Genomic DNA, 25,406 nt, shown 5'->3' with positions numbered 1-25,406 from the left:
ATACTGCATCGGACTTGACAACCCGCAACATTTTTTTTTCCAAAATTCTTTCTCTTTTTAATCTAAATAATATAATCTATGTATTTCAGGATCATGATATGAAAACCCTTTTATAACAAACATGATAAAGGAAAAACGCGTCTCAAGTTATACATGGTTCATTGCCGCAAAATATACCAATCATCTTCATTTGTTAATAATCATCAACATTATCACTGATATTATTATTCGTATTATGTCCGTTAATATCACTTCAAAATTATGATTATCACTATCATCATCACAGTTATCATCATCATCATTCATTCATTATCTATTTCCAATCGTTCTCCAGTATCAATTTTATATTTTATATAATTAAAAATATATGAAAGATAATAGTAATGATTATGGTACGGTGATGCTGGTAATCATGACCATTAGATCCGTTATGTGAGATAATTTATGCGATTTTGCACGCTAATCGCTACTTGATGATGGTGAAAGAAATCGTTTAAATAGCACAAAAGAAGTCGGGACGGTACATGTAGTTAGTGCATACACGTACTTTAATACACTATATTATTACAAAAGATTCCCCATCAGACTGGCCAACGGTCTTTTGAAGTAGGTTCATCTATTGAAATTACGACAATAATCACAACAGCGGATATGGGGAATTAAAGTCTGTGAGCGTCTCTCCCATTGTTTTCTGTGGCGAACCCACTGAGCACGCTATTGTCAATGATTCTCGACTATACGGGTGAGTGATCTTGCTTTTTCATGATCATAGGCCTGGGCATTGACAAAGAACAGTTCGATGAGTATCAATGCCAAGCAATCCTGAAAGGTCAAGAATGTTAAATTATCTTGATGGAGAAGACCATATCATGGCCCTATTTGCTTTTGCTTTTAGGCCAGTAAGTGTACTAACTACTAAAAATGATAAATAATAGTTACATTTCATCTATTTTAGAGTAATGATCTAATGTTAATATTATTCTACATATCTCCCTGCAGCTTACGGCCCCATAACCTTCACCCGTGAAGTACTGAATTTTGAAGCTTAAATTATTGAACATCATGGCACCTTCTTCTTTTTCCTCCTTTCCCTTTTTCCTCCTTTCCCTTTTTCCTTTCTTTTCTTCTCTTCCTTTTCACTCCTCTCTTTTTTTCTCTTCTTTCCCCCTTTTCTTCTCCCTTTGTTCTTTGTCTTTCCTTTCTCCCTTTTTCTTCTCTTTTTTTCTTCTCTTCCTTTCTCCCTCTCTCCCTCTTTTCTATTCTCTTCTTTTCCCATCTTCCTCTTTCTCTTTTTATTCTCTCCCTTTTTCCCTCTCCCCCCTTTTTTTGAGCTGGGGTTGAGGCAGTTCCCCCTCGGCCCCCCCCCCTCCCCATGGATCCGCACCTGATAGAACTCCATGGTCTCGTATCATTTGACCTTTGGACCTCTCGATGACATTGATATATCTGATCATAATTTTACACACACTGCGGACTATCGGACCCGCGGTCTATCGGGATGTCCCCGATGTAAGAGGCCCAGAGGGTTTCCTATTTGCAATTCTCCCTATCCATTTTTGTCACCTATCTTTCTTTTTAATCTTTTCACCTCCTCATTTCTTTATCCCTTCTCCTTGTCATGTTTCCTTGCATTAATTCTTCTTCCTTTTATCTTTAAATCTTTAATCCATTTTTTTGCCGCAAATAGGAGCCCGCTTCAACCCATATAATAATTTTGGTTTTGTTTTCTTTTCTTTCCTGATAATTACTGTTGTGGTATAAGTGCTTTAGGTTCCTACATGAACAATTCGATAACTATATTTCTTCGGAACACGATTTTCCCTTTCTCTTCCTCATGTTTTTTCTTAAATATTTAATTATTTATTTCGTTTTCTCTCAATTTCTTTTCACTCATTTTCCTTCTATCTTTCCTTTTTCATTCACTTATTTGGCTCTGTATATCTTTTCATGAAATATTGCTCGAAGGGGTTCGGAATCAGATTAAAGTTGCGGCCAATTTAATTCCGAGCTTTTAGGTTTCATTTTTTATTCATTCTCTTCTTGTTACCTGAATGAACAATGAACAAAGAATAAACAACCGTTTCAGCATGGCCACTGCATGTCTTCCCCTCTGTTCCCCTTTCACCCCCCCCTTTATTTCTCCCCCATCGTCCACCAGCTCTCTCTTCTTCTTTCCCCTTATTTTCTGTCTCTATTTATTTCCATATTCCAATTTGTCCCCTTTCTCCCGTTGATTCTCGATCCTAAATTTCTTCCCCTCTCAAATTTCCTATTTTTTTTCTCTTTCAACTGTTTTTCCTCCATATTTTTTTCACCCTTCATCTTCTTACATCCCAATATTATTTTCTTATTTTCTCTCTGTTTCCCCTTCCTTTTCTCTCCCTATGACTTCTTAGTTTTATTCTTCCTCTTTTCACCTTCCCTTTGGTCCCGCTTCTTTAAAACAAGGAGATAAAGAAAATTAAGAGACAATATGTTATCCTGGGGAAATGGTTGCCCGACCAAAAATTGAACAAACTATTCAAAACAGTTTTTAATAAATCTTTGATCTATCTATGCCTAATAGTGCCAAGCTGTTCCGGTCATATTTATTTTATCATTCTATTTCCTTCTCTTTTTATTGGGGGGGGGGGAGGGCTCCCGAAACTTGTTTCAGATGCGAGTAATAATGAATATTCCAAGTTGACGTGAATTCTACGAATGGCTTGGGCCTACGAAACGAAAATGTGTGGAATCTTATTTTCCCACCTAAAACATCATGAATTGACTCTCTTCCAATTGCAAAAAAAGAGGTTTTCATCGTTATTGCAGCAAATTCGAAAGATCAGTAACGATTTATGACACGTGCGTAATTTTTTATTAAGCTACCGTGGCTTTATGAATGCACCCGAACTTCCATTATAGATGCGAACCACAGTTCAGAACAGTGATCCGAACTCTCCGATCCGACAGTCAATATGAAGGCACGCATTTGTTTTGGTCGTAGAGGGAGCTATTTAGAATAGATTCTTCGGTCTTTCGACAGAAATTAAGACTTGCAGGAAAGACGAACAAAAGAACGGTGGCATCAGTGGGCCTATGATGGCGGCCGTTCCTTTGAAGACAAGGGAACGTTGGGCGGGAAAGCCGAAGCGAAAACCCGGATGCGGTAAGAACGGTAAAGAACGATGCATGGACTTTTGACAAGCTCCCTAATTGATCTTCTTTGTGCTCGCGTGCCAAACGTATACGTTGAGCTGAACGGGGATCAGTCTTTCTCTCTCTCTCTCCTACCTTTCCGAAATTAAAACGGTCCCTCGATCGGACATAGTTATTTAGACGCAGGACAAATAATACTCTGACAACCAAACTAAGTTTTCGTCAGCATCAGCAGAAATATTTGAATGGGCTTTTAAAAACTAATACTAAAACTGATCTAAAATTGATCTTAGATCGATTTTAAAATTGATTTTGGAAATCGATTTTAGATTAATTTTAAAATCGTAATTGTACCTGTTCTAATTAACCGATTTTTAAATCGGCTCCCGATTTTACCCGATTTTACCACAATCGGCGATCACCTGCCAATCTTCGATCATGCCCCTTGAAGGAAAAATCGGATATAAAATATCGGCGTAGATCTAGTTACAGTGCGTGATCGTTCAGAACATATTTCAAGATTTTTTTTGAGGTGCTAGCTATTTAGAGGTCGCATTAATCAGGGAGAAAGACGCGGTATTATCTCTGACGATGTTTGCGAGGATAGATATCTTCTCTTCAACCTCGTGGTGATAGCAGACGCCGCCGTGAACTTTTAAAGGTCGTATTACCGACGGACATCACTGCACTACTCTCTTACCTCCTTTATGACGATAGACACTTCTCTTCAACATCGTGGTGATAGCGGACCCCGCTTCTTTTATATTTCTTCTTGGTTATCAAAAGTTAATTTCTGAAGATAGTAATAAATTGATTAGAAAACGCTAGCTCCCCAAAGCATTTTTAATAACATGTTCCGAATCATCGCGCATGCTTGCGACTTCTACTACATTTTAATTACGATGCGTTGTATGAGATCAAGAGATCATTCCAATAATTCTAAATCGCTAGCACCTAAAAATACTTACAAATGATGTCCCGCCGATCGTTCATTAACCTGTGATCTATGAGAATTATTTTCATGTTATTTTCCTTTGCGACTTTGCTCGGAAGATGCGTCTTTATTTTTCTAATAAAAATCACTCGGTTTATTTCAAAGCAGTAACACCTCAACACCCTTTTAAAACATGTTCCAAATGATCGCGCATGTTGGCGACTTCCATTCCAATGCATTCGTCTTTGTGACTTTGTCAGGAAGATGCACGCGACCGCGAACAAAATTTTGATGTATTCCTTTGTTTTTAAACATCGCCGATTCGATTTTCGATTCGATTTCGATTTTAGAAACTTAACTGCCGATCCGATTTTCGATCTGATTTTTGATCCGATTTACAACATTACACGGTAATGTTGTAAATCGGATATGTTCTGAACGATCACGCACTGTAACTAGATCTACGCCGATATTTTATATCCGATTTTTTCCTTCAAGGGGCATGATCGAAGATTGGCAGGTGATCGCCGATTGTGGTAAAATCGGGTAAAATCGGGAGCCGATTTAAAAATCGGTTAATTAGAACAGGTACAATTACGATTTTAAAATTAATTTAAAATCAATTTTAAAATCGATCTAAGATCAATTTTAGATCAGTTTTAGTATTAGTTTTTAAAAGCCCATTCACATTTTAACTGATGCTGACGGAAAGTTAGTTTGGTTGTCAGAGCATTATTTGTCCTGCTTCTAAGTAACTATGTCCGATCGAGGGACCGTTTTAATTTCGGAAAGGTAGGAGAGACAGAGAGAGAGAGAAAGACTGATCCCCGTTCAGCTCAACGTATACGTTTGGCACGCGAGCACAAAGAAGATCAATTAAGCACATCACCTAATGCAATGTTTCGAGAATTTAGGTAGGGATTTGTTTAGGTCTCCAGTTACTTAAAACATGATATGGCCATTTTATCTATAAAATAAGACAATTTTATGAGAAATGGACAATAATTAAGAGCAGAATTTTAAAACGCCTATATGAAAGATCGTCATCAAAGCTCATTACGTATTAGACAGCTGGCAGCCGTCTGTTTCGATTTTTTTAACATTTTTATTTCTCCTCGTACACAGACGGCTCGCTATGGTGCAACCATCATTACGGGGTTAACAATGCAAAATCCCCCAGACGGCGCTCATCGATTTTTGTCTTTATTTCATAAAAATATATGAAAAGAACTGTATCAAATAAAGATTATTATTCCGTTTTGTCCTAAAATGCACCAAAAAAGGGGAAATAAACATAAAAGGGGAAACAACAGTAACTACTTGCTTCGGCTGTCGCGCAACTTCACTTCCCCGTTTTATTGGAACTTGATACATAAACATATGACCATTGAGTCCCTGTGCAGATCGAGCTAGAACTTCGGTCTCTGTATTGGTGAGTGAAGCTAACGGAGTTCAGCGGAACAACGAACATTACAGAGACCGAAGCTTTTGGTCTAATTACGTATATATGCATTAAACCACGGATGGCTGGCTATGCATACCGCTGAATTAAATACTTTCGGACGAGCTGCGGACTGACTGGCACTGTAACGTGGGATCTAACTCGGCTCGACTCACGTTACCTTGCTCCATGCTACCGATGCACGCCGTGTCCGACCGTGGCCGGGTCCCGCCTTGGGGCCATTGCATGCAGGCATGCATGCCTGCACATGGGAATGACGATGTAATATCGATGTGGCAGATATGGCAAGTTCCGACTCGGAGTCCTCGCATGAAAACAGTAGAAGTCTGGATGTATTCTAGGATAGTTGAGCCACATGGCTGATTTGCTTATTTGTTATGTTAAGCAGTAGGCGAGTGCATTTTATTTGAGGCACTTGCCGGCTTAAAACGAAACTAGAATTTCAATTTCATTTTATTTTCCCAGCGTGTTTGTCCCATTGAAGACACCGTTAGAAAAAAAATCGCATCCAAATAAAAAAATCGCCAAAAATCCAAAACCCGAGTGATTTCGAACGCGACCCGAGTGATTATAATAAGCCCAATAAACTACTTCAAATGGGATATCATGTTACATGTGAGTTTGAAACATATTCTACGAAACATAAATCATATGCAAAGTTCTACAGAAAAATATGTCTTTTGGTCAAATATTGTATCAAGGGTTTTTAATCATCGTTTACTCTTACTGCATGCATAAATGGAATTCTGGCACCTGAAACATAGATAAGGATATATACAAAAACATTTCCATAAGACAAAAACTTTAATTTTGGGGGAAATAGCGGATTTTTGGACGCACATATAGTTCTCGGACTGTCGGACCAAAGACCGAAATTATTGTCATTTCATGTTGAGAAAGGGAATAAGGGAGCACATAAAATCTGTTTCCTAAAAAAAACACCTGTATTCCGCCTACGTTTAGTCCGATAAAGATGTGATATGAAAGTCCGACCAGAGGAAAAAGAACAATTATTTCATCCACGTATGTACCATTTTGTATAATTCAAATGAGGCTGTGGATTTCGTTTCCATAAAGGCATCATTAAAATGTATATCCACGTTAAAGGTCAAGTCCATTCCAGGAAATATTGATTCAATTCGGTTGTAAAACAAATGTGTTGTTTTTGTTGTTGAAAGTTTATCTATCATTCACAAAACAGTCATATGCAAAACTTAGAGAGCAGATGATGCCCCTCACACGCTATTCTAGTTTTATTGTTTGAATTAAACAATATTTTATTTTCACAGATCTGACAATACGGATTAACTTGCCTAATCCATGAAATGTTACAACAAAGAAAATACAACATGTTTAGTGAGGAATGAAATTTTGTTTCACGTACGTGACAATGAGAGGAGAAAATTAGAATATAGGCACATTTCATATAATAAAAAGAAAAAAAAGTGACGTCATTAGTCCCCTCATTTGCATATCGAAAATGATTTGCCGTGAAATCAACAACCTGCATGACCTGACTTGTGTTGAAATGTCCTGTGTTATGCTTGTTTTCCCCCTTGTTATTAACATCAATTTTTGTTGGGATGAACTTGAAAAAAGATACTGACGTTAAAGATATTGGCCTATATTTCGGAAATTTCCACGTATCAAATAGCTGGCACAAAGTGGGGGAAAGACGTTTTATTTACCTTGAAAGAAACAGGAGAATGTAAATGCGACTCCTACGACAGTCAAAATTGAAACGTTTCTCAGAGCCATTTCGAAATGTTCATGAGATATCAGATTGGATGAGAAATGAAGTTGTACGCAAGAAGTACAAGGCACTCGATTCAATGCGAAATGCGCATAGCACGATGCAATAATGTCTACGCTGTACAAGCAATATAGACTTTCAACCTCTGAAATCAATGTGCCATACAGACTTTGATCACAATGGTGATAAAGCACAAGGTGATAAGATATCATACAAAAATCAAATTTCATCATAAAGCAGCGCATATCTGTGTGAGCACACATTGTAAAATAATGTTTCTGTCAAGTCATTTTTCCCCTGCTGTTTCCCATTCCATGGATCACAACCGAGGAGGATCACAACCGATGAATCGCCTTCAAAGTTTGAGTATACAACCGTTCAAAAAAAAAGTTTCTACAAATAATGAGTTCTCTAAATGAGTAAACTATTGATTGACTAGCTCAATGTACGCGACCAAATCAAGCAAGAGGCCGGTGCAACAAAGATGAACACTAGCTATGAGGATTGATTTAAATTGAAAATAAACTCCTCTAGCGTACCTACGGTGGGGGCAGTCTGCCTCCCCTGACGAGCCACAACCCATGCAAAGGACTTATCCCTCCCCCCTGATGAGCTTGAAAGACCTTTTTTGCCCCCCCCCCCCCCCTGACGGACCTATATTTATTGCCCCCTGACGAGCTTGAAGACCTTTTTTTTGGCTTGTCTTTTTTTCTGGTACGAAATCCTTTATTTGTGATTGACGACCTTTTTTTATTTATTTTGTTGCTTGTCGAAACCTTGGGCGGACGGTTTTGCCCCCCCCCCCCTCTGTGGAAAATCCTAGGTACGCCACTTACTTTTTATTCATTTTATTTATTTATTTCATTTTCATTTTCAACTGAAGAACAAAATAATGTAATCAAAATAGTTACAGTGAACTTATACAGATAAAATAAATTCAGGCATATACAGTATATGATATTTATTTATAAGTAGAAGTAAAACAAAACAGAATATTATATATAAGCAAATATCACAACCATTATAAAATACAATTCTGAGAAAATGGAGGGATCCACTAAAAAGCAGTGCTTGTATTGTGTGGACCCCTCTAAATAATTATTTTAGAATTGCCTACGAAGACAGACAAGGTGACAAAACAGAGAACAGCAGAACAAAAAAACAAAGAACAAGAAACAATAAAACAATTGAAGCACACACAAAGGGTATGAAAATAAAAATGGAAAAGAGATAAAGAAAGATAATTGTGGGTGAACCCACACCCAGCGGGTGTGGGTGCACCCACATTATAATATAATGTATAATATATGTATTATTCATTATATTATATATAATGTATAATATATAATATCATATATTATGTATATAATATAATATATATTATATTATATACATATATATCATACATTATATTATACATTATATAATACATATATTATTATACATATAATTATACATACATTATACATACATATATATATATATATATATATATATATATATATATATATATATATATATATATATATATATAATGGGATGAGGCGAGGCCAACTCAACAGATGACGCAGGACACCATGATCTGCGTCATCTGTTGAGTTGGCCTCGCCTCATCTCATTATGTTTAATATTCACAGCTCAAAAGCGATTGGATGAAGTAAACTTATCATCACACTATATGTATATATATATAAATATATATATATACATATATTTAAATACGTGTATATATATTTTTTAAAAGGCGAATCTTCATTATAGTTATATAATTAATTAATTACAGGTGATGATTTATTTTTTCAAATGACAATAATCCTTTCATAACGTCAGCCATTTTACGAACTGGCTCAAACCTCGGCTGGTCTCCAAAACATGATCTCGAGATAATCGCGTTTAAAGTTGGAATGTTTTTCAAACGCTCATAACTTCACGCTTTGAAAGAAAACAGATCAAGTATTCTTACCAGTAAAAGCATGCATTCTATTCTTTTATAATATGCGATACTAAATCCAAAATTTAATAGTAAAGATTCTTCTTCGGTTGACATTGCTTCATTTTATGAACACTCTCAGGACGTTCCACAGTTAAAATGAAGTCCATGTCATTTTCACAAAATTTTGCAGAGAGTTACATGTATCTATGCATTATCAAAATGCAAACAAAATAATATAGGTTCATGTGCTCTTTTTTTTTCTACGGGACTTTAACGTCGCCGTATTTGAATGATATGAAATGATGTTCTCGAAGTTGTTGACACTGGGTGCATTTACTAATTCATTACTAGACTATTCCAAGGTTTCCTCATTCTTATGCAAAAGGGATTCTTACGCTCCTCAGTTACTGACCTTGGACCTTAGGCAGGCCCATGCACCTGACCCAAATCTGGCACCACCTCCTGGTAATACCTGTGAAATAACTTGTATGTTTCGATCATATCTCCTCGCTCGCGGCGATATGCTAACGTAGGAAGTTTTAGTTGAACCAATCTGTGTTCATATGAAAGTTTCTTTACCTCAGGTACCAACTTAGTGGCCCATCTTTGTACATTTTCTAGTGCTTATATGTTTCTTTAGACTCCATACTGCATGAGCATATTCCAAATGAGGTTTAACCAATGCTTTGTATAGGAGTAAAAAGTTCTCCCTGTGAAGATAAACAAACGTTCTTCTAATTAGATTCATTCGCCTATTGGCTTTATTTATCATTGACTGAAAGTGCTGGTCAAAACTAACCTATGTGTCAACTATCACTCCTAAATCTTTACTAGTTTCAACTTGTGATGGATTATGTGTGGCATTATCATGTGTCATTGTATAGTCGTTAAATTCATCAATCTTTTTACCATTTGTAAGTACACACCATTTATCCGGGTTGAACTTTAATAGCCACTTGTCAGACAATGAAACAAAGACGACCTGCTGCTTGTATTAACTCAGCATCATTGACATTTTTCACATGATTTATATCTTGGTGTCGTCCGCAAACAAATAAACAGTATTCCGCTGGTTACATCAGCCCAGTCAGCGAATACATCATTTAAACAAACACAGTGCAGCTATCGACCGACAAGAAATGACCCACTCACATATGTGCTAAGATATGCCAAATCCCTCCACTTTGGCTAAAGGTCTCTGGTGTGGGACCTTATCTAAGGCCTTCATGAAGTCTAGGTTGATGACATCAAATGCACCACCAACCTGCATTTGTCCAATCATCTAGAACATTGAGTAATTGCAACATTGTTGCTCGACCTGATACAAATCCAAATTGTTTTGTACTGAGAATGTTGTTGCTCCTCACATGCTCATTATATTTCATCCATCAGGATAGACTCCATGATTTTTTAAACAATACATGTAAAATTTATTGGTGTGTAGTTCGAAGGGAGTTTACGATCACCCTTTTTTTAACACGGCACTGACATTAGCTTTCTTCCACACATCTGGTATTACGCCCGATGCAAGAGAGTTTGAGTAAATAATACTCAAAGGTTTTGGAAGAACAGGTGCCAGTCCACGCAAGACACGGGGATGCAACCCATCTGGACCTGGTGATTTCGATATATTCAAATTCTCTAAATTTTTTTATACACATTCTTCAGTAATAACAACTTAGTCTAAAATATGAACATCATGATCTTGAACAAATGGAGAGGTCCGTCAGGCTCATTAGTAAAGGGGGGATGGGCTCCCTACGCCACTGAAATGAAATTGGTTTGGATATATATCGCCAGTAAACAAGCAAATTCATATTGAGTTATGCTGCGTTGGACCCCAAAATATTGGCACTATAAGATTAGCCCATCTGCCCATAGAGTAGTTAAAGCATATCTGAAAATTAATGTTTAAAATTTTAATTTTGTGATAAATAATGCGCATTTCATTTCAGTGTAGTTTCAAAGAGCGCCACGTGTTTAAACACACAAAATGACTTTATCGTCTCGATTTTTTCATATCTACTTGAGATGGAAATTGAACTTGGCCCGAATGTATTACTATTTTGAATGCTTGATATCTAAATTTCCCTTTTAAATGTTGTAACGTTAAAGCTATCCCCAAGCAACAGTTCGATACATTTATGATGCTGTACATACAAGCGGAGATATGGTTAAGTACATTCACATTCCCTTTAAAGTTTCTTTTAATTTGTGTTGCTTTTTTACATCGCTCTTTAAATTCGACTGCAGAAAATAGGTGATACCACAGTTTAAGGGTACAACCTACCTAGCAGTGATCTAGAGGGCCCATAAACTACCTATGGTGTAAATCCTTTTCAGTGGTGTGGTAGGTGATTTATTTTTGCCCCTCGCTCAACAAGTAGTAGGCCTGCTACTAATTCAGGACTTGGGGCCCGTTTCATATGGACTTGCAACTGCTGTAACTTTGCCACTTCGGCAACTACCATGGTAACCTTGATTTTGATTGGCTACTGAGCCATGTTACCATGACAGTTGCCGTAATGGCAAAGTAACAGCCCGTAACAGTCCATATAAAACGGGCCCCAGACCCAAAATCTACCGTCTCAAAAGTTAAGTTCTTGTATCAGCAGCACACGTAAAAGATCTAAGTACCATCAGCTGCAGGGGCTTGGGGTATTATTCATGTCCCTCACTCACCTACTATATACTAGTCCAGGGCAATTAGGACCAAAAAACAATTAAACTATTAAACCATTTTTTGAGGATTTTTAAAACGGATATTGCAACTGTAATCAATTGGTGAGGCAGCAAAATTTTCTAGAACAAGCCTATCCTACCTATGTTTCCCTTGGGTAACTATATAACACTTTATTTTCTTTTCATAGTTATATTTGCGTCTCGGGGAAAAATAGTTTTCCTCCGAGGCGACACAAATATTAACCCTGAAGGAACTCAAATGTTGCAAATAGCCGTAATTGGGAGGTGAAAAAAATATCCAACGTCATCTGTGAACTACCGTGTGTGCAAAGCAATCTGGGATGGTTTGAGTCGTACCCCTGTTGCTCCATGTAGCTGTCGTGTTGCCTCGTGTAGCTGCCGTGTTGGTCCGTGTAGCTGCCGGGTTATTCCGTACTGACGGCCTGATGGTCAGTGTATGTAGATCCGATGCCGTGTTGGTCCGGCTAAATCCGTGCCATCGCCGTGTTAACCGTATGTAGTGACCACGGAACGGTTTTTAAAGTGTGTAGGGGGGGGGGCTGAGTAAAAAGTAGCTGGGTTCCCGTGCAAAACTCAGAGGGTCATTTTTTACGTTTTTGTACTCGGTTTTGGAAGAAAAAGTGGGAGGGGGGTGATGAGGCCCGCCCAGACCCCCCCCCTATTTCTGTGGCCCGTGGTACATGTCTGCAGTCAACACGTCGACGCTCAGTCCCGGACGTCCCCAGATTTTTCTGTTTAAAATGCCCATTCGTCCAATTACCAACTAGTCTACTATTATTTGGTCTACCATCAATCACACCATTATCCACAGGATATAATTGCCATCTCGTCCACTCCCCTTTTACTTCCAGTTGGTCCAATAGGTCATTCGGGTTAAGTGTTAATTGGGCGAAATGAAATTGAAAAGAAATGGGTATTAGACCAACTGGTTATGAAACAAAGACGAACCGGTGAATATTGGGCCAAATGGTTATCAAACGAAATGCTGATGTACGGAATGTTAGTAGACTATATGAACGTAGCCCATGTAATGACTGGGTGAGTTGGCAATAGAATTTGCAATTTACCCCCAGATTATGGTGGCTCGATCCAGGGAATGCTGTGTAGACCCTTCGGGATCCGTGTTCATATTTGACTGGGACTCAATAACTGTTCACTGAAATTTCCACGCCTGTGAAGTTTTCGTTCATCGACGCATAACGGATTCAAGAACATGGAAAACGTATTGTCAAATGCCCTTCATGACAATAAACAGCCAAGAAGTCTTTGTCGAAAATTAGTGAATTAAAACAGCAGTTCCGTCCTGGTGTGTGTTTCGTAAAAATGTTCGTAAGAACGACTGGTGATCCTTTCTTGTGGAAAATGGTATATTCATTGACGATGGTTAAGGTTCATCAATCATTCTTAAAGTCGCTCTTAACTTACGAACAGCTTTATGATACGGCCACTCGGACTCTTAACAAACGGCATATTTCCAACTTTTCGTCAGCTGCATGCAAGACTTAGGAAGAAACTTCTGTTCCGGTTCATCAATCTTCGACAAATACCTCCCAGCTCGAGCACACTCAATACACTTACTGTGTTCTTGAATCGCTAATTGCAACCTTTCGCAAACCTCAGGGACGGTAACTTAGGGTCCCCTAACACAAAAATTAGCAATTAATCGTACATTCGATTTTTTCACGATTAATTGTACATTATAATCAATGGAATCAATCATAGAAAACTGTTCTACATTCATTGCTAAGCTTTGTGATACAGGCCCTATAGATCTGCTGCTGCGAGAATAAATCCCGTTTTCATGCATGTACGTCTGGTCATCATCGTATATATGCCCCCTGAGCTGGCTGCGAGCCACTATACTATGACAGGTGGCTGGAGATATTCCAAATGCAGGCCCACAGCAGATTATGACATGGATAAGAAAGTGGTTTTTCAAACAAATCGAGTACATATTGAGTGAGGAAAAACTTACTGAATTAGGGCTTCGATATAGATCATTACAGTCAATCGAATCGATATTGCATTTAATGTGGATTATTGGTGGATCACTGCCAATTGATTCCATGGATCAGACCACCTCTCCAGCCGAAACCATTTCGCATGCGTTGATATGTACACAGCATATGCAATAGGCCTATACATTGTGTGCTAGAGGCATATCGTTTGTGTTTATGAAGGAGTAAACAAAAGAAAAAAAACCCTCAAAATCGGCTGAAGTTCAGATGTATTTGCGGATTTTTTTGTTTTTGTTTACTCCTTATACACAAACGATATGCCTCTAGCACACAATGTAATGGGCATTATGTTTTACTTTCCCCAGAAATGTGGGATTAGATTCAAATTCCCGGGGGACCATTTCCATTGATGAGTGGATACCAGACACGACTATGGGGTTTCGAAAAGCACCCTAAACAGGGGAAGCAAGTCTTTTCCAGATTATGAAAATGCATCTCTTAACAAGTATTTTGCTTGTGAAATCCTCCAAGTATTGTTAATACTAAATATCCCTTTTTTCAGTATTTTGAACATCGTCTTTGACACCCTTATAACGTTACATAGGCCTATACGTAACTTACTGTCCCCTTTTACGCGTGGTCTCGCCTGGTATCCACTCGTCAATGGAAGTGACCACCCCCCCCCCCCCCCGTAAATAAGCGTTCGCGTTCTCCAATGAAAGATTGGGAATATATCTGGGAGGTTTGTACACAGAACGTTCTAACCAAAGGGAATATCCACAAGAACGTCGTTCGAATGGGATGTGGATGATCATGATGCATCCGAGCTAATTTCACACTGTTCATAGTCACAAAAAAATGATATAAGCAATACAAACTTTGAAATAAGCCTAATGGATATTTTTTATTCAGATATTTATTGTCTCCATCAATTAAACTGATAGCTGTCCGACGCACCAACCTGATTAGAATGAGAAGCATTCACCAAAGAAACAAAATTTCATGTTTACACATTGAATGTAATATATAATACACCTAGTACTATAATTATTTTTCCCATTTTCACCATGAATTTCAAATCACATGTTTATAACATATGTAAAGAAGTTCACGGCCATATTGTACTGATTCCCCACAACAGCACCAATTCGTGTAAAAGGGACAATATACAGTGCGTCCCACCAAAAAAAAAAAGAAAAGAAACGGAGATTTTGCGTTGATTTATCATAACTTAATCACAAATACAATAGACAAATGACCTACCATTGTAAAGCTTATAATTTCCTCTTTCATCTGAAATTACTTAGATTATTTGTCATTCACGCATGAAATTTTCATTAAATTTGTATATATAAAAAAGAAAATTGCAAATTATTTGATCATTACTTCTAATGCTACATACCTCAAATTCCTTATCCTCAAAATGATCAATTTTTTTAAATTCAGGATTGGTAATCTTAAACGATTAAACAGGAACAATTCTTTGTGTGAATGCGATGCCATGGACTGTATCTCATAAGACATGTGGGAGAAAAGCTTGCGCACAATAATTGGTCTATATCTACCCTAGATAACGGGTTGAATGGCGCAGTCAATCGTAGCCAATCATGACTTATTGCCAAATAAAAACAATGAATGGAATGGCAGCGCACGTGTACTTTGCAAGTCGATGGTATGCAATGTACCATTTAGGGTTCACAGAACAACTTGGAATCCATTGTCTTGATTGTTTGAATGAAACCGACAAAAGGCGTTCCTTAGTTCATTTCATACATTAGGTATACCAAGTTTGAATTATTCAATTTACTTCAATAATATCTAAATAGCTGTAAAAGCGTTTTGTGATTTTTTTTTCAAACGTATCTTCTCAAAAAAGTGTAAGGGGGCTGCAGTCCCCCCGGTTCCGCAGCCCCTGCTGGATATCATTAATTCAAATGGGTCTACTGACATTGAACGCATAATTTCAGAAAATTAGGCCTTATCAAATTACAATTTTATGAATATAACTAACTGCTTGAGTGCTCGATCAATCTTATATGCACGCTACTCAACTATTATTCTGTCAGTCGGTTACAGTGCGTCACAGAAAACCAAAGTTGTTACAAAAATGAATCCTGATTAAAATTTACTTACCGTCAATTTCACAGCCAAGATATAACAGCTACCTCAGTGGTTAAATTCACATGTAGTTCATTCTACTTCGGCAGCTTTAATAACCTCTTCCTATAGTATAGATAACTATCTCAGCTGCGTCTTTGTCACAGCAAAGATTAAGATTTGAAAAAAAAAGAGTTTCCAACTTAAGGAGCTCTCCGAGAGTTCAGGCATATCCCTATATTTGCGTATTTTCATTCTCAACGTTGTATCATGGAGCTATTAATAGCTCTATGGTTGTATGATGTCCCTTGAACACCTGAACTTGAATCCTCGGGACATGCTTCGCTTGGTGGATTTTTCTCAGATTGTGGACCCCATGGAAGAAGAGCATTGTCATGTTGACTAAACTAAATATGGGCTATCCATCCGTTTTGAATTTTTATACTGAAAATGAATACTTTACTATACTACTCAACTTGTTCAGATGTCTCTTGATTTCTATCATTGGATAATGGCATCTCCCCTTGCTTCGCGGAACGTAATCTAGATACCTCAAGAAGCATTTTTACGAGATTTCTCCTCGTTTGAGAACATTCCCTTGATGGATTCGAGAAGTGAAAAACTGTAAAACTTTCTGAACCACCCTGTTGCCCATTATTTATTTTATAATTGTGCCCCCCCTAAAGGTTGAAAGCTTGATTATTTGAAGAAGTGTGAGCCTACTTCCTGCATCCAACAGCCTCTTTCTTTCACATTAAAGCAATAATAAAAATGATGATGGCAAAATAGAAACAACAATAAATTGCTAATAATATCATGATAATGACAATCATTCACTAAAATAATTAAAACAGACCAAAACACACTGCCCTCATTCCAAAGGCAACAACAGCAAACAGGCAAGATACAACGAAACACGGTAATATCACGTCATTGCTCTTTTGAGCTCCATTATCAACATTGTGCTGCACTCGACCCAGGTGAGTTGAATGGTAAGGCCCTATTTGGCAGGAACAAATGCATTGAATACAATGAACGCCAAACCTGTAAGCGGCAGCTCGGGCCGAGACCAAGATGAAAATAGTCGCACTTTGTATAATTTGGAAAAGTCACTCTACCAATTCAACTTTGAATAATAAGAAATGTATGATATACATGTCCATAGCACTCTTCATCTCTTCATGGAAATGATTTAAAAGGGAATTACAATGTACAAAATAAAAGAGCAAGTGGAGCGCTTCTGGCAGTCTCGCCAGCATTACACAATTCAATATAGCAGCAGTGCTGACGTTGAAAAGAGCAAGTAATATAATATAATAATTTGTTCGAGTCCTTGATCATGCGATACTCGATTACGCCTATGTCCATATATTTCATAAACTTTCAAAGTTATGATGGCATTTAACCATTACCCCAACATGGCCAAAGCTCATTGACCTTATGACCTTTGACCTTGGGCATGTGACTTGAAAGTCGCACAGGGTGTTCAGTGATACTTGATTACTCTTATGTCCAAGTTTAAAGAACTAGGCCAGTACACTTTCAGAGTTATGATGGTAATTCAACAAATACCCCAAACTTGGCCAAAGTTAATTGACCTTAAATGACCTTTGACCTTGGTCATGTGACATGAACCTCGCACAGGATGTTCAGAGATACCTGATTAATTTTATGTCTAAATTTTATGTTCACGTTTGATGAACTAGGTTCATAAACCTTTTAAGTTATGATGAAATTTCAAAAACTTAACCTTAGGGTTAGTCTACGTTCATCGACCTTAAATGGCTTTTGACCTTAGTCATGTGACCTGAAACTCAGACAGAATGCTCAGTAATACTTTAATAAACATGTGTTCAAGTTTCAAGAACTAGGTCCATATTCTTTCTAAGTTGTGATGTCATTTAAAAAACTTTCGGTTAAGATTTAATGTTGACACCGCGTCGGAAAAGCGGCGCCACAAAAGAACAATTAACTTCCGATATTATTACCATATTGTGCGAGCAAACGGTGAGATTTAAGGTGCTGTACTATTTTGTACTACATACAAACAAATAGCAAAAGGTGGTATCAAAGCGGTGGGCTCTGACTTAAAATGACAGGTGGGTTAGGAATTAATCCTATTTCAATATAACCTGGAATAAATATTGTAGTAACGGTATCCTTCAGCCTGGATCTCTTGTAAACCATTTATCGTCAAAGGATATATATATATATCTACAAATATTTTTTTTATACGTTATGATTAAACATTTTAATAAAAGTTAATTGAACATATATATTTTAAAAAACAACCAAAAGCCTATTTCCATATTTTGTCCAGCTGAAAGTACCGGGGCACTATATTGCAGTTCTTGTGATTTCCCAACATGGACTGCTTCTAGAAAAGGATATAATGGAAAGTCATTTAACGCGAATGTATAAATAAGTCAAATTGAAAATAAAAGTCAAGAAAGACTCTAATATACATGTATGCAAAAAATTAATATCTTACATAGAAATAGTGAATTCATATACAACATGAATAACAGAGAGCATCAAAAATGACGTGAAATGTCTTGTTATCATAACTCCAATAATTCTTCAGACATGAAAACTTGATATTCAGGGACGGTATTCTGAACATTGTCTTTTCTCGATATTCTATCTTTCTCAGAGACATGACAAAGAAAAAACACTGTTCAGAATACTGATTTGTGACAATCATAGCAGTGTCACATTTCGAAGACAGTTAAAATTTAATGGCAAAAAATATGACGAATTCAATAGTTGTACTGCCATTGGAGACACAATATCTGACCACTGGGCCTTCATCAAACAATTATATGAATATAACTAACTGTTTGAAGGCTCTATCTATATAATTATATGCACACTACTCAACGATTATTCCGTCAATCGAGTTACAGTGCGTCACAAAAAAACAAAGATGTTACAAAAATGAATTCTTATTAAAACTGACTTTGAAAACGGGGGGAAATCCTTGTATCATTTGAACTAATTCACCATAGAGTCTCATAGCCATGGTATAATAGATACCTTCATGGTTCTATTTACATTTGTTATATTCTCCTTCGGTAGCTATGATAGCCCATTTCCATAGGATTAATAACCATCTCAGCGGCGTCTTTGTCACTACAATCAGATTAATATTTGAAGAAAAAAAAAATATCCCCAAAAATTTCTTTTCACTCCTGGAAACAACTTTAAGGAGCTCTCCGACAGTTCAAGCATATCCCTACAGTTACGTATCTTCATTCTCGTTGTTGCATGATGTTCCTTGAACACCCGTACTTGAGTCCTCGGAACATGCTCCGCTTGGTAGATTGTTCTCAGATTCCATTTGTTCAGGTGTCTCTTGATTTTTACTTTCGCAAGGTTCATCTACGAAATCATCGGATAATGTCATCTGCCCCTGCTTGATGATACGTAGTCTAGATACCTCGAGGAGCATTAGTTCTTCAGCAAGTCTGCCAAATCCTGCCTTGAAAAGATTGTCGATTTCTTTTTTACGAGATTTCTCCTCGTTGGTGAACGTACCCTTGAAGGATTCGAATAGTGAAGAACGGTCAGCCTTGCTGAACCACTCTGTTGCCCACTGGATAACAAGAGCTGAAGTATCGACTTGGTTATCTCCTTTGGCATTTAATCCCAGGTGTTCCGCAAGCCTTCCCAATTGACCATTGCCAATTCCGTCGCATATCCTTTTCACCACATCGGGATTGACTGTCACCATGTCAGAGATACCTATCCCTACAAAACGAAAGACACAGGACAAGAGGTATAAGTAACAAGACACAAGCCATCAATGTGGGGACATTCTGTTTAACATTATAGAATAAGTAATACATTAGGATACACAAAAGGTTCAGTAGTCAGCACATTCGGATATCTTCTTTTATCATGTGGTATGACAGTATGGATGCATTAGGTTAAAAAGATAGACCTACTTGAATTGCGGCCTCGAAGTGGGTGTCTGTGTGTGTGTGGGGGGTGAATTTGCAGACTGAAACATGGGTCATACATTAGGTGATTTCCTTTATTTTGTAAGACACCGATTATGATTTTACTTTTTGGTTATCATGACAATATATAGCAAAACTTTTGCCCTATTTATTTCTTTTAAAAAATTAAGTAAATTAAACAGAAAAAAGTTATTCATTATGAAAACAAGTTCTTCCCTACATATCAAATGCTTTATTTGCTAATAGTATATATGATCATATAGTTGCGTACCTGCAATAATCTTCCTGGCAACCTCGGTTTTTCCAGCAGCACGTAGACCTAAAGCTAACTTTAATCTGTAGTCGAATGGTCCTGAACTGTGTCGTCCTTTCCAGATCTCCATGAGTCTGACGATGTCGTATTCTCCTGTTGTTCCTTTACAGACTGAGAGAGCATCTCTCTCTAATTCCAGATTGTCCATCAACTTCACAATCTCGTCTTCCAACAGCCCTGATACCATGTTGCACAGTTCACTAAGACTTGCGTCATAACCTGTAAACGATGGTATACATTAAGATGTAAATAAATTATGTTATACTTTAAACATGATTTCACAGGATTCGCAAATCAATCTGCCAAGGTTTGCAAGGACAAGAATATATATACATGTATACATTTTAACTTCACAATTTCGTCTACCAACAGCCCTGATACCATATTGCACAGTTCACTAAGGCTTGCGTCATAACCTGTGTATAATCATATACATCAAACTATATATATATAAAAAAAAACTTTTACTTTAAGCAGGACGATCAGAAGACACGCGCAGTTTACACTGTGTTTGCGAACATCTTGCGAAGATTTTCAAGGACACGAATGTTGAAAAAAGGATCAAACATTCGAACTTTATGCGACAGAAGGGCGCAAAAGATTATGCAGAAGCTTTGCCAATAATCGTGCGATCGCTTGAGGTCGCCTTTTGTTTCCGAGTACTTTTACATTTCTCCTAGAGTATATTTGGGGATCACACGACCAGTGAATAAGTTTAGTGTGAAGGGTTAGCTTTCAGTGAATGGAACGCAAAGTGTGGATGAGTCATCTGGACTACCTCAATATCTTCTTCAAGAGAGGCACAATTTTCTGACCTCCCAATTAAGATCCTACCGTTTAAAAGGCAATTTCCCGCAAAAACTAACAGAATTCTTTTAGGGAACTTTCTACTATTCTGATCCTCATGCACAGCACTATAGATAGGGTTCGATATATTCTCTGTTATCCTAGATAGATCCTTGTTATTTGATTGGTTGTTCGATATCGATCATTCAGCACATTTTACAACGACGTCATCAACAGTGCAATTTTGGATCCATACGATTTTGTCCATTGCACGCGCGCACCGAGCCACCGATGCATGTTGTATGTACGCGATAAACAACAGACCGAGCTCGCACTGCATAAGCATATTTTGCACATTTTGCATAATTTCACATGAAAAAGAATTTATTTTAGTCACTGTCATATAAACCATAGGTCCATGTCAGTGGCGTACCTAGGATTTTCCACAGGGGGGGCAAAACCGTCCGCCCAAAAATTTGACAAGCAAAAAAAAAAAAAAAAAAAAAAGGTCTTCGATCACAAATAAAGGATTTCGTACCCAAAAAAATTTGACAAGCCAAAAAAAAAAAAAAAAAAAAAAAAAAGGGTCTTCGATCACAAATAGAGGATTTCGTTCCAGAAAAAAAATTGACAAGCAAAAAAAATAAATAAAAAAAAATAAATAAAAAAATAAAAAAGGTCTTCAAGCTCGTCAGGGGGGGGGGGGGGCAAAAAAGTTGTTTGCATGGGTTATGACTCGTCAGGGGGGCAGAGTGCCCCCCCTGCCCCCCCCCCCCCCCGTAGGTACGCTAGTGGTCCATGTATAAACCAAGTAATGAATGTTCTTTTCATTCGGGCAATAGACAGAAGACTTCATTCGTTGAAAGATGAAATGATCCATTCAACTCGGCTACGCCTGCCTCGTTGAATGGATCATTTCATCTTTCACCTCATGAAGTATTCTGTCCATTGCACTCATAAACATTTATTATGTGTAAACCAAACGCGACCCCGTAAATGTCACATTTTCCATTAATATGCGTCTGTACACCGTTACGTTGGAGAACAGTATTACTTATTTTCTGATTTTTTTTTCTTCTTTGAATATCGACATAGAGGTTTATACACGTTCAATATTCCTTACCAAAATATACAGATCGTGCAATATCCAGACAGCCTAGGTTTCTAATGGCAATAGAGAAATCACGACGACGAACTGAGTCTAAAGTATGCGATTTCTTTAACAGTTGCAGAAACAATTCAGCAGTTCCTTTCAACTGAGAATCCCGTTTGTTGATATTCATGTTGAGTAAGTTCGCTAGTGGCAGAACGTCAGTTAAAAACGTGCTCCAAGCTAAATGTAACATCTCAGGTTGGTAAACGTATTCTGAAGGAAGTCGTTGAACGATGCATCCTAGAAAAAGAAAACGGAAGGCAATTCATGAAAAACGTCTTTGAAATACGTGAAAATAATAAGGTTTTTAAAATTAAATGAGGTTTTAATTTTATTTAATCCATCCCTTTTGAATTCTATACATCCTAAAGGCACTGTAATACAACTTTGTAAAATATTAGTCAACTAATATATAGTATTTAGCAGTTACAGAACAATTGAATTGAAAATTGTTAAACATGTAACTCCATTAAAAAATACCAAGTTAATACTCAAGATTGCAATGATTGATCTGGTTAAACCATCTCAAACACTTCTTTCTTAATTTTCCCTTACACCTAATATCCATGTTTATTGTTCACTATATGCAGGTAAAAATTGGAGACCTGGTGGGTGTTTCATAAAGCTGTTCGTAAGATACGAATGACGCACGACTGGTGATCCTTTCTTGTGCTATGTGATATCCATATGTAATTGAGTTATGACCTAAGAACATGTTCCAGTCGTGCGAAAAGTCGTTCGTAGCTTAACGAACAGCATTATGAAACACCCAACTGGAAGAATTTAAAAGAGATCAATTTCCTGCCCCTCCCACCCCCCCCCCCGCCCAGTATGCAGCCTTTGTGCTTGTAATCTAATAGCCAATTTAATTCATACTTCATCCAAGCTTTAAAAAGGGAGCGAGGAAATAAAAAAAGCATTCCTACGAGGAGATTCGCTTGAGTCTGCATCTCTTATGATTGTCGTAGTAATTCATTTCTAATAGCAAATACTTAATGCCAAGTAATACTTTCGTGATCAATAATGGCTTTCCTTGCAACATTGTATGTCTATTTTGGTTAACAAACCTGATAATTCACTCGAAGTGAGCGCTTTCCACAAAATGTCACGACGATTGTCCTTCTTAGACCCATCCATCCAGTTTTTTAGGGTTTGTAGTGGTGGCCCCTCTGGTTTTATCTTCAGCTTCGATGCAAGAACTTCCATCTGCTTTGGAGAGGTCATGCTTGCAACTATGTTTTCCAGATCATCATCGGTCAAGGACAACACTTTGAAACAATTTGAAAAATCAAAATATTTTATACACGACTCTTGAACATATGGTAAAATATATACATGTAATCAGATAATAAATTATCTTTTTTTCATCCGTAATAATAATAATATATGATCTGATAACAGTACTCTTACGCATTTCATGATGTTTATCTTCGCAATAGAATTGCGATAAAACAACATTGACAATTAAAACATTCGGCTATAAGCGAAAGAAGTACATTTTGGAGAAAGAAATGAATTAAAATGTAGGATATCAATTTTGATATCACACTTTTCGTCAAGATCTTATAAGAAATAAAGCCACAAAGAATATCAAATTTTGACGAAATCCAGTGTAATTCCTTTCAGAAATGGGGGAGCTATTCTCCTTTGCATATCCGAGATCGGACTCTAATAGGTGACTATGGAATAACATCCCCCAAAATGGCATGAAGCAATATCTACTACGCATGATTAATTTCCTAAATTATTTCTTGAAAATAATTTGAACTCTCTGTTAAGACTCGATTCCGTTAGGTTTTACACACTCAGTTCTAACAGAATTACCGTAATTGTTGTTTGTCTCCTGCAGGGTTTCTATAAGGATTGCAGTTGTTTCTTGTAGGGAACATCCTTTGTGTTTCCCTATCCTTTGATCTCGCCAGCATCGCAGCCTTACTCCGACATCGTCGTCTCCTCGTAAAATCCCAATTTTTTCGAGAAACATTGGCATTGCACCAGAAGGAAGATACCTCAGCAAAGATTCAATATCGTCGTCAAATAAACTGCTGCAATCTGTGGGTAAAATAAGAAGATAATGATGGAATGGAATGGGGGAATATCAATTCTGGAAAGCATAAATCTTTTATTTTGCAAATGATTCTTTAATTAGGGGAAAAATCAGTCACCCTATTCAAATCAAGACTGTCATGGAATTACACTCACCGAAATAGTTTGCATAAGAATGTTCTCTCTTATGATCATTCCCTGATTGGACTCTGTAGCTCGTTGTCCCAAATGAATCTGGTAGAGACGAATAGAAAAGTATATCCCAGCGATTCTTAAATAATGCTTTCGAAAAATGTTAACATTATAATTATGGGGACTTTACGTCACAGACGTGAAGAACGCGATAAGATTCACTGAAACAAAACTGACCAACCAAATCGATTTCCATGCAGCACCGATTTCAATTAAATTATAGAACTTAAACTGTTATGTACAAAACATGATCCACAGTCGTGTGTAAAGCTATGTCTATCTCACAAACAGCTTTACGAAATGAAATAACCCACTGGTCTTAATACGTTCTATTAAATATGTATTTATATATTGATATCAATACGATACCGGTCACATCATGGCGACCAATCTCAATGATGGCATCATCCAGCTTGCATCTCTTTTCATAGTTGCCACATTCTTGTCCAATCAACCAATCATTTATCATCTGTTCAACGATCAACAGCACATCCTTATTTTCACCGATGATGGTGGAGATTTGATTTTCATCCTTTATCTTAGCAGCCACAGCCAACCTCCTAAAATGCCTTTTTGCGAGTCTGTGGGCACACTTCTGAATCTCAGCAGGAGATATATTTTGCTGAAGATATTGAGGCACTTCAAGATCTATAAAAAAAAAATATAAAAAAATCAATAAATCATTGCTCTATAACACTGAGGATCGGGTGGGTTTTTTCAGATTAAATATACCTGGAAACGGAAAACGATCTTATTTATGCATTCAGGCGCGAATCCGACCCCCCTTTTGAGAAGCAAAATTAAAAGTTTGTTAAGTAAAAATGCCATTAAAACGGAGGTGTGCCCCCTCTTTTGAAATTGAACTGAAGACCCTTTTTTTTTTTTGCTTGTCAATTTATTTCGGGAATGAAATATCCTTTATTTGTGGTTGAAAACCTTTTTTTTTGCTTGTCAAATTTTTCCGGATACGAAATAT

The 25,406-nt window shown here is 37.3% G+C and overlaps 1 protein-coding gene across 1 annotated transcript; it reads right to left on the bottom strand.

The window, feature by feature from the left end:
* Window positions 1-14,766: 14,766 nt before the first annotated feature.
* On the bottom strand, window positions 14,767-25,082 carry LOC129267146 (uncharacterized). The gene is made up of 7 exons (XM_064103612.1): window positions 24,800-25,082; window positions 24,395-24,472; window positions 24,017-24,244; window positions 23,260-23,460; window positions 22,163-22,432; window positions 20,212-20,472; window positions 14,767-19,728 (listed from the first exon to the last, which is right to left on the bottom strand). The coding sequence occupies exons 1-7, from the start codon at window positions 24,897-24,899 to the stop codon at window positions 19,220-19,222; spliced, it is 1,647 nt and encodes a 548-aa protein (XP_063959682.1). The 5' UTR covers window positions 24,900-25,082; the 3' UTR covers window positions 14,767-19,219.
* Window positions 25,083-25,406: the final 324 nt, after the last annotated feature.

The sequence above is a fragment of the Lytechinus pictus genome, chromosome 8 (genome assembly GCF_037042905.1).
Source record: "Lytechinus pictus isolate F3 Inbred chromosome 8, Lp3.0, whole genome shotgun sequence".
Taxonomy (NCBI): domain Eukaryota; kingdom Metazoa; phylum Echinodermata; class Echinoidea; order Temnopleuroida; family Toxopneustidae; genus Lytechinus; species Lytechinus pictus.
The sequence above is the reverse complement of the archived record's forward strand: the minus strand, read 5'-3'. Positions and strand labels throughout refer to the sequence as shown.